This window comes from Ovis aries, chromosome 9, assembly GCF_016772045.2.
Source record: "Ovis aries strain OAR_USU_Benz2616 breed Rambouillet chromosome 9, ARS-UI_Ramb_v3.0, whole genome shotgun sequence".
Lineage (NCBI taxonomy): Eukaryota > Metazoa > Chordata > Mammalia > Artiodactyla > Bovidae > Ovis > Ovis aries.
The window spans coordinates 36512155-36526903 of record NC_056062.1 but is presented as its reverse complement, the minus strand read 5'-3'; the positions used below and the strand labels follow the sequence as shown (position 1 = coordinate 36526903).

The 14749-nt window shown below is 46.3% G+C and overlaps 2 protein-coding genes across 2 annotated transcripts; both read right to left on the bottom strand.

The window, feature by feature from the left end:
- Nucleotides 1–5275: 5275 nt before the first annotated feature.
- LOC132657170 (uncharacterized) lies at nt 5276–12166 on the bottom strand. The gene has a single exon (XM_060393425.1). The coding sequence runs from the start codon at nt 12164–12166 to the stop codon at nt 11138–11140; it is 1029 nt and encodes a 342-aa protein (XP_060249408.1). The 3' UTR covers nt 5276–11137.
- Nucleotides 7473–9818, bottom strand: LOC132657169 (protein NYNRIN-like). The gene is given in 2 exon segments (XM_060393424.1): nt 7473–8038; nt 8041–9818. Coding segments are annotated over 2 exon segments (2337 nt in total). The 5' UTR covers nt 9812–9818.
- Nucleotides 12167–14749: the final 2583 nt, after the last annotated feature.

Sequence of the window (14749 nt, the reverse complement as noted above, 5' to 3'; positions counted from 1 at the left end):
TTCTGAATGTTGAGCTTTAAACCAACTTTTTCACTCTCCTCTTTCACTTTCATCAAGAGGTTCTTTAGTTCTTATTCACTTTCTACCATAAGGGTCATGTCATCTGTATATCTGAGGTTATTGATATTTCTCCCGGCAATCTTGATTCTAGCTTGTGTTTCTTCCAGCCTAACATTTCTCATGATGTACTCTGCGTAGAGGTTAAATAAGCAGGGTGACAATATACAGCCTTGATGTACTCCTTTTCCTATTTGGAACCAGTCTGTTGTTCCATGCCCAGTTCTAACTGTTGCTTCCTGACCTGCATATAGGTTTCTCAAGAGGCAGGTGAGGTGGTAAGGCTTTGGCATAGTCAATAAAGCAGAAACAGATGTTTTTCCTGGAACTCTCTTGCTTTTTTGATGATCCAGAGGATGTTGGCAATTTGATCTCTGGTTCCTCTGCCTTTTCTAAAACCAGCTTGAACATCTGGAAGTTCACGGTTCATGTCCTGTTGAAGCCTGGCTTGGAGAATTTTGAGCATTACTTTACTAGCATGTGAGATGAGTGCAATTGTGCGGTAGTCTGAGCATTCTTTGGCATTGCCTTTCTTTGGGACTGGAATGAAAATTGACCTTTTCCAGTCCTGTGGCCACTGCTGAGTTTTCCAAATTTGCTGGCATATTGATGACCCAACATTTCTACTCATAGGTACATGCACAAGAGAACTGAAATATATGACTGCGCAAAAAACAGGAACACAAATGTTTATACCAACATTATCCATAATAGCCAAAAAAATGAAAACAACCCAAATACCATCAGCTGATGAATAGATTAAATAAAATGTGGTCTCTATACAATGGAATATTATTCAGCCTTAAAAATGAATGACACACAGATGCATGCTACAACATGGATAAACCTTGAAAACATTAGGTTAAGTGACAGGAGCAAAACACAAAAGGTCCCATATTGTATAATTCCATTTGTATTAAATATCCAGAATAGATGCGTCCATAGAGACAGCAAGCAGATTAGTGTTTGCTAAGGTCTGAGCTTCATATTCCAGTTGATGAAAGTGTCCCAGAATTAAATAGCAAGGTGGCTGCACAACTTGGTGACATACAGAAAATGACTGAACTATACACTTAAAAATGAATTTTATGGCTTGTCAATTATATATCAATAAAGATGTTATTTAAAAATACAATGGCTGCAGATTTCATGGGATTGAAGAAAGATTTTAATCCAAAAATAGAAAACACGAAGGTGGTGCCAACAAGGTTACATAAAAGTAAATCCATATCTAACTACACCGTGGTGAAACGTACATCATCAGGAAAAAGAAATCTTAAAAAACTACCACAGGAAGAGGAAAATTATCTACAAAGGAATAACAGGCAGATTGAAGGTTCCATGTAAGACATAATGTACGCTAGGAGACATCAGAAAATAACTTTTAAAAACTACTGGCAGTGTTGGGGAAGGACTGAAGAAATTCAAACCAAAGCCCTATATTTAATTAAATTAATATTACGAGTATGAAACTGAGACATTTTGACTAACAGAAATATTAATAAAAATAGTGAAAGCTTTTTTGGCATATAATTGATAACAATAAACTGAACATATTTAAGGAGTTTGAAAGATATCACTTCACAGTGCTCAGGACACATGTTATTACAGGAAGGAGCTGCTGCTGCTGCTCAGTCATGTCCGATCTGGGGTGAGGACTGAGAGTGGCACCAGGGAAGGTTTGGAGCCCGTAGATGATGCTGTTAGCATTGAAAGTGAAAGTGTTAGTCAGTCACTCAGTCGTGGCCGACTCTGACCCCATGTCAGAGGGGTCACCCCATACCAGGGGTGACCCCATACCTGGTCACCCCACACCAGGCTCCTCTGTCCATGGATTTCTCCAGGCAAGAATACTGGAGTGGGTTGCCATTCCCTTTCCCGAGGTATCTTCCCCACCCAGGGATCCAATCCAGGATTCAAACCCTGTTCCCCTGCATTGTAGGTGGATTCTTTACCATCTGAGCCACCAGAGAAGCCAAGACACCGTGAATGTTTCCGGAAGAACAGGACAGAGCCTCGGGAAGCATGCTTATGCATTATGGTCACACTTCCCTTCCAAGGTATGTTGAAAGATAAACACACCCAAGGCAAAGAAGAGAAGCAGGGAGCAGTTGATTTCCACATCTATATGAGATGTGATCTGTGTTCTATTTTGCTATGAATAAAAGAAATCACAAGCCTTGAAAGTGGACCGCCTAGGTTAGAGTGATCATATTCCAATGACTAAATCTGTGTCATCTTGACAAGTTACCTACCGTTACGTGCTGTAAAGGGGGTGATAATACTGCCTAACCTGAATGCCTGTTACGAGAGAAATCAAGATAATATAGGTTCAGTGCCTAACAGGGATAAAATCCCAAAAAAAGACCCCAGTGAACTGTGGGACAACTTCAAGGAGACAGATGTATGTTTGTTTGGAGTTTCCAAAGGAAGATGGGTGGCAGGGGGTGGCGGGGAGCAGGTGGCGGTCATAATAAAATATTTGAAGATACATTGGCCAAAAATGGTCCTTCTCTGGTGAGAACTATAAACCCATAGTTTCACTGAATGCAACAAATGCCAATCACAAGAAAAATGAAGAAAAACACCAAAATACATGGAGGCCAAATGAAAGGTAAGCAGAGGAAAAAAGACATATTCAGAAGAAAGATAAGGGTGCCAGCATGCTTATTGTATGGAGGAAGAAATGGCAACCCACAGCAGTATCCTTGCCTGGAGTATCCTATGAACAGAGGAGCCTGGTGGGCTACCAGGAAGAGCTGAAAGAAGAGCAGGAGTCTGACTCAGCCCATACCAGGCTCCTCTGTCCCCTCTGACCTCCCCCGGAACCGAGCCAACTCTAGACTTTTCCTTCAGTTCATTACCATGAACAAACTAAATCCCGTATCAGAAAATGTGAGGGTTCAGTGTTACAATCCATATCCACCTCCTTCTTTCTTAAGACATATTTCGACATTTGTCCCACTTTAAAAGTTCAGAAAGGAGATTCTGTCTGGAACAAGAAAGTGTATGAGAAAAGGTCTCAAAATGTATAGGAAAACATTCAATATCAGCCGCAGCAGCATCTTCCAGACAAAGATATTGACATAATTGTTACACTGAAAATGGGCTTCCAAAAGTAGGAATCTGGGGAAGTGGGCAAACAATCTTAAAAGAATAGAGGGGGGAAAAAAAGAGTAGAAAAGCCAATGTTTCTAGGACTTCGGTCTTCTCAAGTGCATCCTACCCAGAGTGATCGCTTGACACCCAATCAAGACAGGGACAGAATAAAAACATAGAACCCAAAGAAAGCAGCAAGGACCGCCAACAATGAAGGAAGAAACAGTTACAAGAACCAAGAGTGCTGATCATAGTGACAGGCTGAACAGAGAATTAGTCAAGACAAGACTAAGCTGGTTATGCCCACTCATGTCCTTAACAAATGCTTATTAGGTCCTCTTCTAAGTTGTGCCTACTTGGAGAGGAATTCAAAGCAATAGCACAAGGGTGCAAAACTAAAACCATGCTTGCTCAACAGATATGGGGATGGTAGGGCAAAGGGAGATCCAGAAGCTGGAGCTGAGGCAGAGCAAAGTGTCTCAGAGTTCAGAAGCCATTCTGTTGAAACATCAACCTTTGCCCAGTCTGATGGCCACAACTTGCATCTCTTCAAATTCCCAGGTTTTGCTGCGCCTATGTGGCTAACTGCGTTACTAAGTCACTGAATGAGAGATGAGGTTTTGAGGCAAGGAATACGACTATATTCAGGGAGCCTGCACATCAAAAAGATGGAAGACTAACATCTCAAAACTGCCATCTTCTGGGTTCTGGTTGCCTGGGTCTTTTATTGATCAGAGATGCGGGGGCGGGGTGGGGGGAGGGTCAGGAGGGGCTGAGTGGTGCAGGAGTCAGGTGGGGGTTGGGGGGTTGGTGAGGAAACAAAGTAAAAAGCCCAGTTAATCTTGCAAGTCTCTCCTAGAATGGCAAGCCTCAGGTATGGGGATGTGTTAATTTCTTCCTTCCTGCCATATACAGGTGGACAGGGTTCTGAACAATGGCACTTTAGTTCAACAGTCAGGCAGAGTTCTCTGAAACAGGCCATTATATGTAATTATAATGACAAAAGCAACGGAAAGCAAGTCAAAGAAACAGTTCCAGCAGAGTCAGAATTGACTTCTCCCTGCAACAACTGTCTGATAAACATCCTCCTTGCTAGCTCTTTCCCCTTTCCCTCCACCTTCTCCTCTCTGGAGGCCAGCTGAAAGGATTCCTTCCTTCCCTGGGAGGCATTGCTCCCTGGCTTCCTGCTGGGCTTCACCCTCAGAAGCACCTGATGATGAGAGTAAGTGGTGGATGATTCACACCTCCAGCTTCCTCCTTTCCTGGGGCTAAGGTCTCGGATGGCAAAACTCAGCCCTCTCCCCTGGTCTCTGCCTCCTGCCCTGGTAACCTCCCTCCCTTGCTCCTTCAGATCTCAGGGTACAAAGTGCCTGCTGCTTTCAACCACTGAACTCAGCACTCTGCCACATGGTTTTCTCAAGCCCTGCCCATGTCTCTGTAAATAGGCTTTTTATTCAACTCCCCTTAAAGTATCCTAATTTTGAGCATTTCCTGCTGGGACTTTAACCATGCAGTTGCTGGTACCCAGGCTGCAAAGGTGTGAAAATAGAAATCCCTGATATACAAAAATAAATGTGAAAAAAAAGAAAAATGAAGTAATATTTTTAAAAAAGAAGAAGGAAGAATTGGGGAAAGGGAAGACTGGAGGAGGTGGGGGAGGGAAGGGGAGGAAGGAAGAATTCCAGAGACTGCAGAGAAAAGACAACACAGAAGCAGCTTTCATGACAGGGCTGGCACTGCTGCTGCTGCTGCTGCTGCTGCTGCTGCTGCTGCTGCTGCTGCTGCTAAGTCGCTTCAGTCATGTCCGACTCTGTGCAACCCCATGGACTGCAGCCCACCAGACCCCTCCATCCATGGGATTTTCCAGGCAAGAAAAAATCAATCTGTATGCCTTCTCCAAGGCACTGCAGTAAGAACAAATCAATCTGTATGACTCTATGGTTCGCCATCTCCATAACTGTCCTCATCAGGAACTTGGGGAAAATGTGACTGTGAGATGACTGTGGGGTCAGAGGAGATATGAAGTTCATCTGACACTCAATCTTCTGGTGGCTCAGCAGTAAATGTTATGCTCCGTGTCCGTGTCCCCTACCCGACCGAATGAACAAGTCCACCAAAGTAATGCAAAAGGCATAAAGGGAGTTTATTTCTGGCGCGCCAGGGTCCTAGCCTCTCTGACACAGCAGAATGCGGCTGGACCCCGAACAAAGAGGTATGGCGGTTTATATACAGTTTGTCCCTTAGTCCAGCAACAGGCATAGTTGGCACTACCTGATTGGTTACATGCGAAGCTGAGCTCATACATTCCCCTGATGCTGCTTCCCTATAGATTTTTCTTATTTGGTATGGAATGTTTAGCGCAGGAGCTACTGACCTCCTTATTTGGTTATGGAATGTTTAGCGCAGGAGCTACTGTCCCAGGTCCCTGATGTAGTTACACACCTCACTAAGTCTTCCGATAACCTAACATTCCCCCCTGTTCTTTGATCATACAGAGGAATCTTCCTCTGTTCCCGGTGATATAGTTTGATATTGTTGCCGTAGCACAAACAACTGCACTGTGTTAATACGTTCTTTTACAAAGGCTACAAGTCTGTTGATGATGCAGGGACCGAACGTGAGCATTATTAGAAGGATTATCAAGGGTCCTAGTAAGGTTGAGATTAAAGTAGTCAGCCAAGGGGATTGTTGAAACCAAGACTCAAACCATCCTTGTTGGGCCTCCCGCTCTCGTTTACGCTGGGCTAGCCCCTCTCTCACTTTGGCCATAGATTCTCTAACTATACCCGTATGGTCTGCGTAAAACAACATTCCTCTCCCAGGGTGGCACAAAGTCCCCCCTGTTGTAGAAATAGCAAATCTAGCCCTCTTCTATTTTGCAAAACTACTTCAGACAAGGAAGTTAAAGAAGACTCTAAATGACTTATAGACTGTTCTAGTCGGGTGATATCTTCATCTATCGCTGCCCTTAAAGAGTTAAATCCTTGACTTTGCATAGACAAAGCTGTAATTCCAGTTCCAGCTCCGGCTATCCCTAAGCCAAACATAGTGGCTATAGTAATTGCAGTAAGGGGTTCTCTTTTAATTCTATATGCTCTTTCTTGCTGATTGAGGGTTGACCTATGGGCCCAATAGTCGTACACAGTTTCTTCCGACCTGTATATTATTTTAGGTACTACTGCTACCATGACACAAAATTCTTCTTTGGGATCAAAATTGACTCATGTACACAAGGGGTCAACCCGGTTCTGGAACATACCCACCATCCTCCCATCTGGGGAATCATCCAGCTAGCCAGAGGCCCGTTTACAGATCTTGTGACATTGACACATAGGGAGGTTTTATCTGACGGCACTGTGCCTATACATAGCCCCTTTCCCCATACCTGCCTCATCGTGAGTCCTACCTTGCGGTCTCCCCATTGACACTGGTAGGGATCTGAGGCGTTGACCAAGCTGTAAGAAGCATTGAGGCCTATGGCTTCATAGTATGGGGGAGCTACGTTGTAACATAACCAACAGGATCTAGTTGCCTCAGGATGAGTCTGGTTTAAGGTGGTGTATGCAGCCTTGACTAATTTCCACAACGGGTCTGTCTCAGCAAGAGCTTCATCCTTGTTAGGTTTAGTTAAAGTCAACGAAGTTGGGTGGGGTGTGGTTGATAGGGTCACAGCACCTAATTTCTCTACCTTATTAGGTCCGATACTGTGTACTAATATCGGTTCTATTGTCTGACTAATAACCAGAATTCCCCAGGCTTTGCTTCAAACCACTCAGCGTAGAGTTGGAGGCCCCATGATAGCCCGGAGACCCAAGACCTCTCCAGTTTAGCCGCTTCCTGGTTGAACATTACTTTCACCTGAGCAATTGGGCTCCAGTGCTGTTCCCATTGCCGCCCGACATAATCTCCGAACAGGTTTTGGTAATCTTGGTTCCAGGGCCCGCGATAGGGCTGGACAAACGAGAAATTGACTAAGTCCCGGTTCCCGACCTCCCATTTCCATCTCCCATCATTGGAGGTCACACAGCTCCAGGACCAACAGAAATAATGTTGCAGCCCCCCACAAGTCTCCCAATTATGTCTCTTCAGGTGTCCGGGACATGCCGAGAATCCAAAGTTTCTGGTCTGGGCCGCTGTCCAAGTAGTCTTTATAAGGTCTTTGAGGTTGAAATACAGATCCGGCCACCACGTATTAGGGGGGTGAATTCCGGTGGTCAAATTGAGTACCTCTCGAGTCAGTCCGTTCCAGAGCGTCCAGGTGATCTTAACAGGTTGGTGGGGGTTCACACTGGCAGTCACAGGACAAAGCAACACAGTCATCCAGATGACGGTCCAGATGAGTCTCGTCGGTCCTGCGGCCGGCGCTGGATCTTCAATTTTAAAGGGTTGGACGGGTGTAGAGACGCTTCCCATTGTCTTTTCGCGTCTTCTTGTTCGGCTGAAGTAGCTGGGCGTACGTGATTGCAATGCACCCAGGGCCCGATACCGTCGACCTTCAAGGCAGTTGGGGTGGTAAGAAGAACAACATAAGGACCTTTCCATCTGGGTTCTAGTGCCCTGGCGTGGTGCCTTTTGACCCACACCCAGTCCCCGGGGCCAATGTTATGTGAGGGGCTAATTCCCTCACCTTGACCCTCATGTACCTCTCGGAGTAGTTTCCAGACGCGAGAATGTACTTTGCCCAAAGCCATCAAAGCCTCCTGGAATTGTCCCAAGGTGGGAAGTGGAAACTTTTTCCCTTCAAATTTTGGACATACGGGAGGGTGGCGCCCATACAGAATTTCAAATGGGGTCAAATTGAGCTGATAAGGAGTATTACGCACGCGAAAAAGGGCGAAGGGAAGGAGAGTCACCCAGTCCCCGCCAGTCTCCATAACCAAAAAGTTTCTTTTAGGGTCCGATTCATTCTTTCAACTTGCCCCGAGCTCTGTGGGCTGTATTCACAATGTAATTTCCACTTAGTTCCTAGAGCCCGGGCAAGGTTCTGTATTATTTGGCTCACAAAAGCAGGGCCATTATCAGAGCCAACGGTCACCGGCAGGCCAAACCTGGGTACTATCTCTTCTAAAATCTTTTTAGCCACTACCATTGCAGTTTCTCCCTTAGTAGGAAAAGCCTCTACCCACTCTGAGAAGGTATCTACCAACACTAGCAAGTAGCGGTAACCATACTTGCCTGGCCTTACCTCAGTAAAATCTATCTCCCAGTGCTGTCCTGGGCCTTCCCCTCGATACCTCAGTCCTGCGTGTTGCCTCTTTCCTGGCTTCATCTGTTGGCATGCCTTACAAGCTTGTACTATGTTTTTTACGGTTGTTTGGTGCCGGGGAAATCGTAGGCGCGCGGTTTGAAAAAGCAGCAGAGTCTTTTTCTCTCCCAGATGAGTAGATGAGTGCAGATGTTCACACAGTTGTCGTCCCAACTGAGCAGGAAGTATCAAGTAGCCATCGGAGTCCCGGTACCATTTATCCTTTCCTAGTTGGAGGTTGGGATATTCCTGGATCCAGGCCAGGTCTGTGGACGAATACTCAGGGGTTGGGGGCAAAGTTCCCATACCTGGGGGCGGAAGTCCGATTGCCAGCACTGGAGCGGTGTACTCTTTGTCAGCCGCCTTCCGAGCCGCCAAATCAGCGGCACGATTTCCTCGGGCTGTGAGGCTGTCCCCCTTTTGATGTCCAGGTACATGTACTATTGATACAGCTCGAGGCAACTGCACAGCTTCCAGAAGTCGACGGATTTCTGGTAAGTTTTTGATCTCTTTTCCTTCAGCTGTTAAAAACCTGCGTTCCCGATAAATCGGGCCCTGAATGTGCACCGTGCCAAAAGCATAGCGACTGTCAGTGAAAATAGTTATTCTTTTACCTTTAGCTCTCTCTAATGCCTGAATCAGGGCAATTAACTCTGCTCTTTGGGCTGAGGTGTCTGGGGAAAGAGTCTCTGCCCATATCGTCTGTCCAGAGTCATCTACTATTGCGGCTCCCGCCCGTCTCTGTCCATCTCTAACATAACTGCTTCCATCTGTGAACCATATTAGGTCACTGTTATCCAGTGGCGTGTCTGTTAAGTCCTTTCGTACTGCTGTTACTCCGGGTAGTATCTCGTCACAATCGTGGAGGGGGCTATCTATTTCCGGATTGGGCAAAAGAGTAGCTGGGTTTAGAGTGCAGGGTGTTTGAAAATGAATCCGGGAGGTGTCGAGCAGCAAGGCCTGGTAGTGTGTTAAGCGGGCATTGGAAATCCATTTGCCCGGAGGTTGTTTCAGGACTCTCTCTATAGCATGAGGAGTGTAAACCAAGAGTTTCTGGCCATAAGTCAGCTTATCAGCATCATGAACTAGAAGCGCGGTGGCTGCAATAATTCGGAGGCAAGGTGGCCACCCGGCTGCCACTGGGTCTAATTTCTTTGAAAGGTAGGCTATGGGACGCTTCCAAGGTCCCCATTTCTGTGTTAGTACCCCTTTTCCTATCCCTCGCTTTTCATCCACAAATAATTGGAACGGCTTAGATGGGTCAGGAAGGGCCAGGGCAGGAGCTTCCAGCAAGGCACGCCTGAGCTCCTGAAAAGCCGTTTTCATTGATTCAGTCCATTTCCAGTTTTTGTTTTCTTTGGTCCCTTCATATAAGGGCCTGGCTTTTTCTGCAAACCCCAAGATCCACATCGGCAATATCCTACAGTTCCCAGAAACTCTCTCACTTGCCTAGGAGTGGTAGGTTCAGGGATCTGAAGGATGGTGTCTTTCATAGCCTGTGTTAGCCACCTCTGGCCCTGTTTTATCTTGTAACCAAGGTATGTAACCTCTTGCTTGACGATCTGGGCCTTTTTGGCGCTAGCCCTGTAACCTAAAGTCCCAAGGGTTTGGAGAAGGTCACCTGTTGCCTCCTGGCACTCTTTTTCTGTAGTCGCCGCCAGCATAAGGTCATCAACATATTGTAATAAAACAATGGTAGGGTGTTCAACCCGGTACTCACGGAGGTCTTCATCTAAGGCCTCGTTAAACAACGTGGGTGAGTTCTTAAACCCCTGTGGTAGGCGAGTCCACGTCAGCTGCACAGGAGTCTGTCCACCGTCTTCTAGCCATTCGAAGGCGAAGATTTCTTGGCACGCCAGGCGAGAGGCAGACTGAAAAAGGCATCTTTAAATCTAAAACAGTATACCATACGTAGCTTGGTGGCAAACTGCTTAGCAATGTATAAGGGTTAGGAACCGTAGGATGGATGTCACTCACCCGCTTGTTGACCTCTCGCAGGTCTTGAACTGGTCTAAATCAGTTCCCCAGGCTTCTTTATGGGAAGCAGGGGGTGTTCCATGGGGACCGGCATCTCTTTAAGACCCCAGCGTCTGTGAGGCGTTGTATGTGAGGAGTGATTCCTCGCCGGGCTTCTTGACTCATGGGATATTGCTGTACCCTCACTGGTGTGGCACCCGCTTTTAACTCCACAACAATAGGGGGTCTCTGTCTGGCCAATCCCATTCCTGCTGTTTCAGCCCAGGCCTGAGGGTATCTTTGAACCCATGGCGGTACTTCAGGACTTACTGTCGCTGGGGCCTCTGGCAAGTACAGTCTGTATTCATCCTTCAATGCCAGAGACAGAACCTGTAGAGGGTGCCCAGTTCCATCTAAAACTGACACTTGTCCATGGCCAAAATGAATTTGGGCATTCACTTTAGACAGTAAATCTCTTCCCAGCAAGGGCACTGGGCATTCGGGTATCACCAGAAAGGAATGAGTTACTTGGTGGGTCCCCAAATTCACATGCAGTTTTGTAGTCCATCCATATCGCTTAGTCCCGGTTGCTCCCTGTACCCAGCTACTTTTCTTAGACATAGGCCCATCTCTTTGGTTTAAGACTGAGTATTGAGCTCCCGTGTCTACCATAAAGCCAACCGGTTTCCCCTCCACATTTATAGTTATCCAGGACTCGGGGGAGGGCGTCGAGCCTTGACCCCCTAGTCACTATCCTCTCCTGCGTAGAGGATATGACTGTCAGGAGGGGGTCTCGTTCTTGGAATTTTTTGGCCCCTCTTTTAGGTTTTTCTTGGGGCATTTATCTTTCCAATGTCCAAACTCTTTACAAAATGCACATTGGTTCTTTTCAAGCTTGCGCCTTGCAGGTTTCTCCTCAGTTTTTGAATCTGGCTTTTTCCCTTTTTGGGATCTATTTTTGTTTTCAATCCCAGCGAAAAATATCTGAGCCAGCTGCTTTTGATTTTTACGGTTTTCTTCAGCCCTAAATTCTCTGTCTTCCCTTCTAATGCGGTCCTCTCTTTCTTCCGGGGTCTCTCTATGATTGAAAACCCTCTCTGCTGCCCTCACTAAATCTTGTAGGGACTGTTCACCGAGCCTCTCTATCTTTTGTAACTTTCTCCTAATATCGGGGGCTGCCTGATTTACAAATGCTAGCATGACTGCTGCCCTAGACTCATCTGCCTGGGGGTCCATGGGGGTATACTGTCTAAAAGCTTCCATTATCCTTTCAAGGAAGGCTGCCGGGCTCTCATTTGGCTCTTGCCTCACCGAATTTACCTTGGCCAAATTAGTTGGTTTTCTGGCGGCTGCTCTAAGGCCAGCCATGAGGATCTGACGGTATACTCGGAGACGCTCCCTACCTTCAACGCGTTCGAAGTCCCAGTTGGGTCGCACCAAGGGGAACCCCTCTTCAATGAGGTGAGGCTGTATTGTGGGCCTCCCATCTACCCCCGGCACATTTTTCCGGGCTTCTGACAGGATCCGTTCATGCTCTTCTGTAGTGAAAAGTACTTGTAGCAGTTGTTGGCAATCATCCCAAGTGGGGTTGTGAGTAAAGAGGATAGATTCTAAAAGATCAATAAGACCTTGAGGTTTCTCAGAGAAAGAGGGGGTTTGGGTTTTCCAATTGTACAAATCACTAGTAGCAAAAGGCCAGTACTGATATGTGCGTTCCCCACCCTCTCTGGCTGGCCCCGCCCGGACCGGAAACGCATGAACAGTGGAGGAGGGCAATTCCGGGCCTTCCTCCTCCGCTGCGCTAGCCATCTCCCTTGCCCTTCCCCGAGTTCCCTGGGCGGGGCCTCCTCCCCTAGGGGGAGCTGAGGGCTCGGCCCTCCTCTGGGCTTCTCCCGACGAGACTTGAGGAACCTGTGGAAGCAAAGGTGGATTTGGATCCGCGTACGGGGGGTGGGGACAGTTCGGTTTCCAAGTCAATCAAATTAGGGTACAGAGAGGAAGATTCCTGGAACACCGGCTTGGGTCGTTTTCGTCCTGGTTTTCTTTCGTTTTCTCAGACGCTTTCATGACTAGCACCTGTGGGTTTAGTAAGGTTGGAGCCGGGGAAGAGGGACGGGGAGGTTTAGGAGAAGCAAGAACGAAGGGTTTAAGCCATTCCGGTGGGTTCTTCACTAGATCCTGCCAGACCAGAATGTAGGGAGTCTGGTCTGGGTGCCCAGCAGGACCAGGAGTAAGCACCCTCTCTTTAACTGCCTGGATGATCTGGGGATTGAAGGTTCCCTCTTGTGGCCATCCGACATCAAAGGTGGGCCATTCGGCGGAACAGAACGTCACCAGTTTGCTCTTCTTTACTAGTAACGAAAGATTCCGAGCTCTAGACTTAAAATCAGAAAAATGGTCAGTCATCAGGGACAGCGGAGTAGAAGTAGATTGCCCCATGGGTACAGAGAACACAGACAATGACAACAAGACACTCACACAGACAGTGCCGGCACACAGAGTCACAAAAATGACACAACAAACAGATTCCAATTCAGTCTCTTTTAGCACTAGAGACCCCTTTTCTATTTGCAAATGTCTTACCGTCAGGACGTCCTCAGTGCCAGCCGCCTTCCCGGTACGCTACCGGGGACTCGGCCTTACGCTGGGCTTGCCTTGTCTCTCACACCTAGATGCCTCCCCAGTACGATACTGGGCCCCGGACTTAATCTAGGCCTGTACTATTAGCACCGGTGCTTCGGAGTTCAGAGCTCTTGCCTCTCAGCGGGCTTCTCCCTCTTACCAGGGGAATTATTCCTCCGGTGGGGCGGAGATCCCGGACGAGCCCCCAAATGTTATGCTCCGTGTCCGTGTCCCCTACCCGACCGAATGAACAAGTCCACCAAAGTAATGCAAAAGGCATAAAGGGAGTTTATTTCTGGCGCGCCAGGGTCCTAGCCTCTCTGACACAGCAGAATGCGGCTGGACCCCGAACAAAGAGGTATGGCGGTTTATATACAGTTTGTCCCTTAGTCCAGCAACAGGCATAGTTGGCACTACCTGATTGGTTACATGCGAAGCTGAGCTCATACATTCCCCTGATGCTGCTTCCCTATAGATTTTTCTTATTTGGTATGGAATGTTTAGCGCAGGAGCTACTGACCTCCTTATTTGGTTATGGAATGTTTAGCGCAGGAGCTACTGTCCCAGGTCCCTGATGTAGTTACACACCTCACTAAGTCTTCCGATAACCTAACAGTAAAGAATCCACCTGCCAGTGTAGGAGACAAGGGTTCAATCCCTGGGTGGGAAAGATTCCCTGAAGAAGGAAATGGCAACTCACTCCAGTACTCACTCCAGTATTCTCGCCTGGGAAATTCCACGGACAGAGGAGCCTGGTAGGCTTTAGTCCACGGGGCTGCAAAGAGTCGAACATGACTGAGTGACTCTGAAACCCACTCTGAGTCAATTCTCAGGTTCTTAGAAGGCATCAAAATGAACGACGGGGAGGAATACTCAACTCTAGGAAAGAGATCCTATTTTCTGAATAAAAACACACATGCGGTCATTTTAGTAGATTATTTTAATGAAACAACTCTCGAATGCCCTAAAGCTCCAGGTTTCTTATGGCCCATTAGGGATGGATGGCAGCAATCAGACTCATTTTGAACATTCTTATACTAAAGTCTTCATTTTGGTTCCACTCGCTCCTCCTCGTACTCTGCATAAAATGGGATCCTGTGTAAATGTAAAACCTAGTATTCTGGTAAGGGAGAATTCCTTTGTAAATTGTTTAAAGTGGGTCAGATGTATATTTCTATTGTCAGCTAAAAAATGCTTCTTGAAAATGAGTTGTTGGAACTGTCTGCTGTCACTATCAGTTTATACTAACTTGAGCAAAATACATTTGTTATAACTAACTTTAGACCTATTAGTTGTAAGAATTTCAGAAATGACTTGTGCAATCATGAAAATACACAGCTTCCTCAAATGCTGAGTGTTCAGCCAAGACTTCTATGTTTTTCTTCATGTGACTATTGAATTTTATCTGACTTATCTTTTCTTATTTGACTATTGAACTTTAACCTGATTTTTCACATTTGTGGCACAAAATCAGCTTATCTTCAAAAGACCAATCTCTGTCCTGTAATTCCAGGTAGAATCACAGGACATACTTCAGTAAATTCCTGAAAACAAAAGCAAATCACACACCCACATATACTAAACTTTTAAGTATAAGAAATACTCAAAGTGTTTATCTTCAAATCTATCATCATTTTTTTTCTCTATTTATCAACCAGAATTAGGTTTTCCATGCTTTATGGATGATACAAACTCTGATTCACTCATTAATCAATTATAAAGAACTATTAATACTATCATGTGAAAGATGCTACAGGATAACAAAGTACA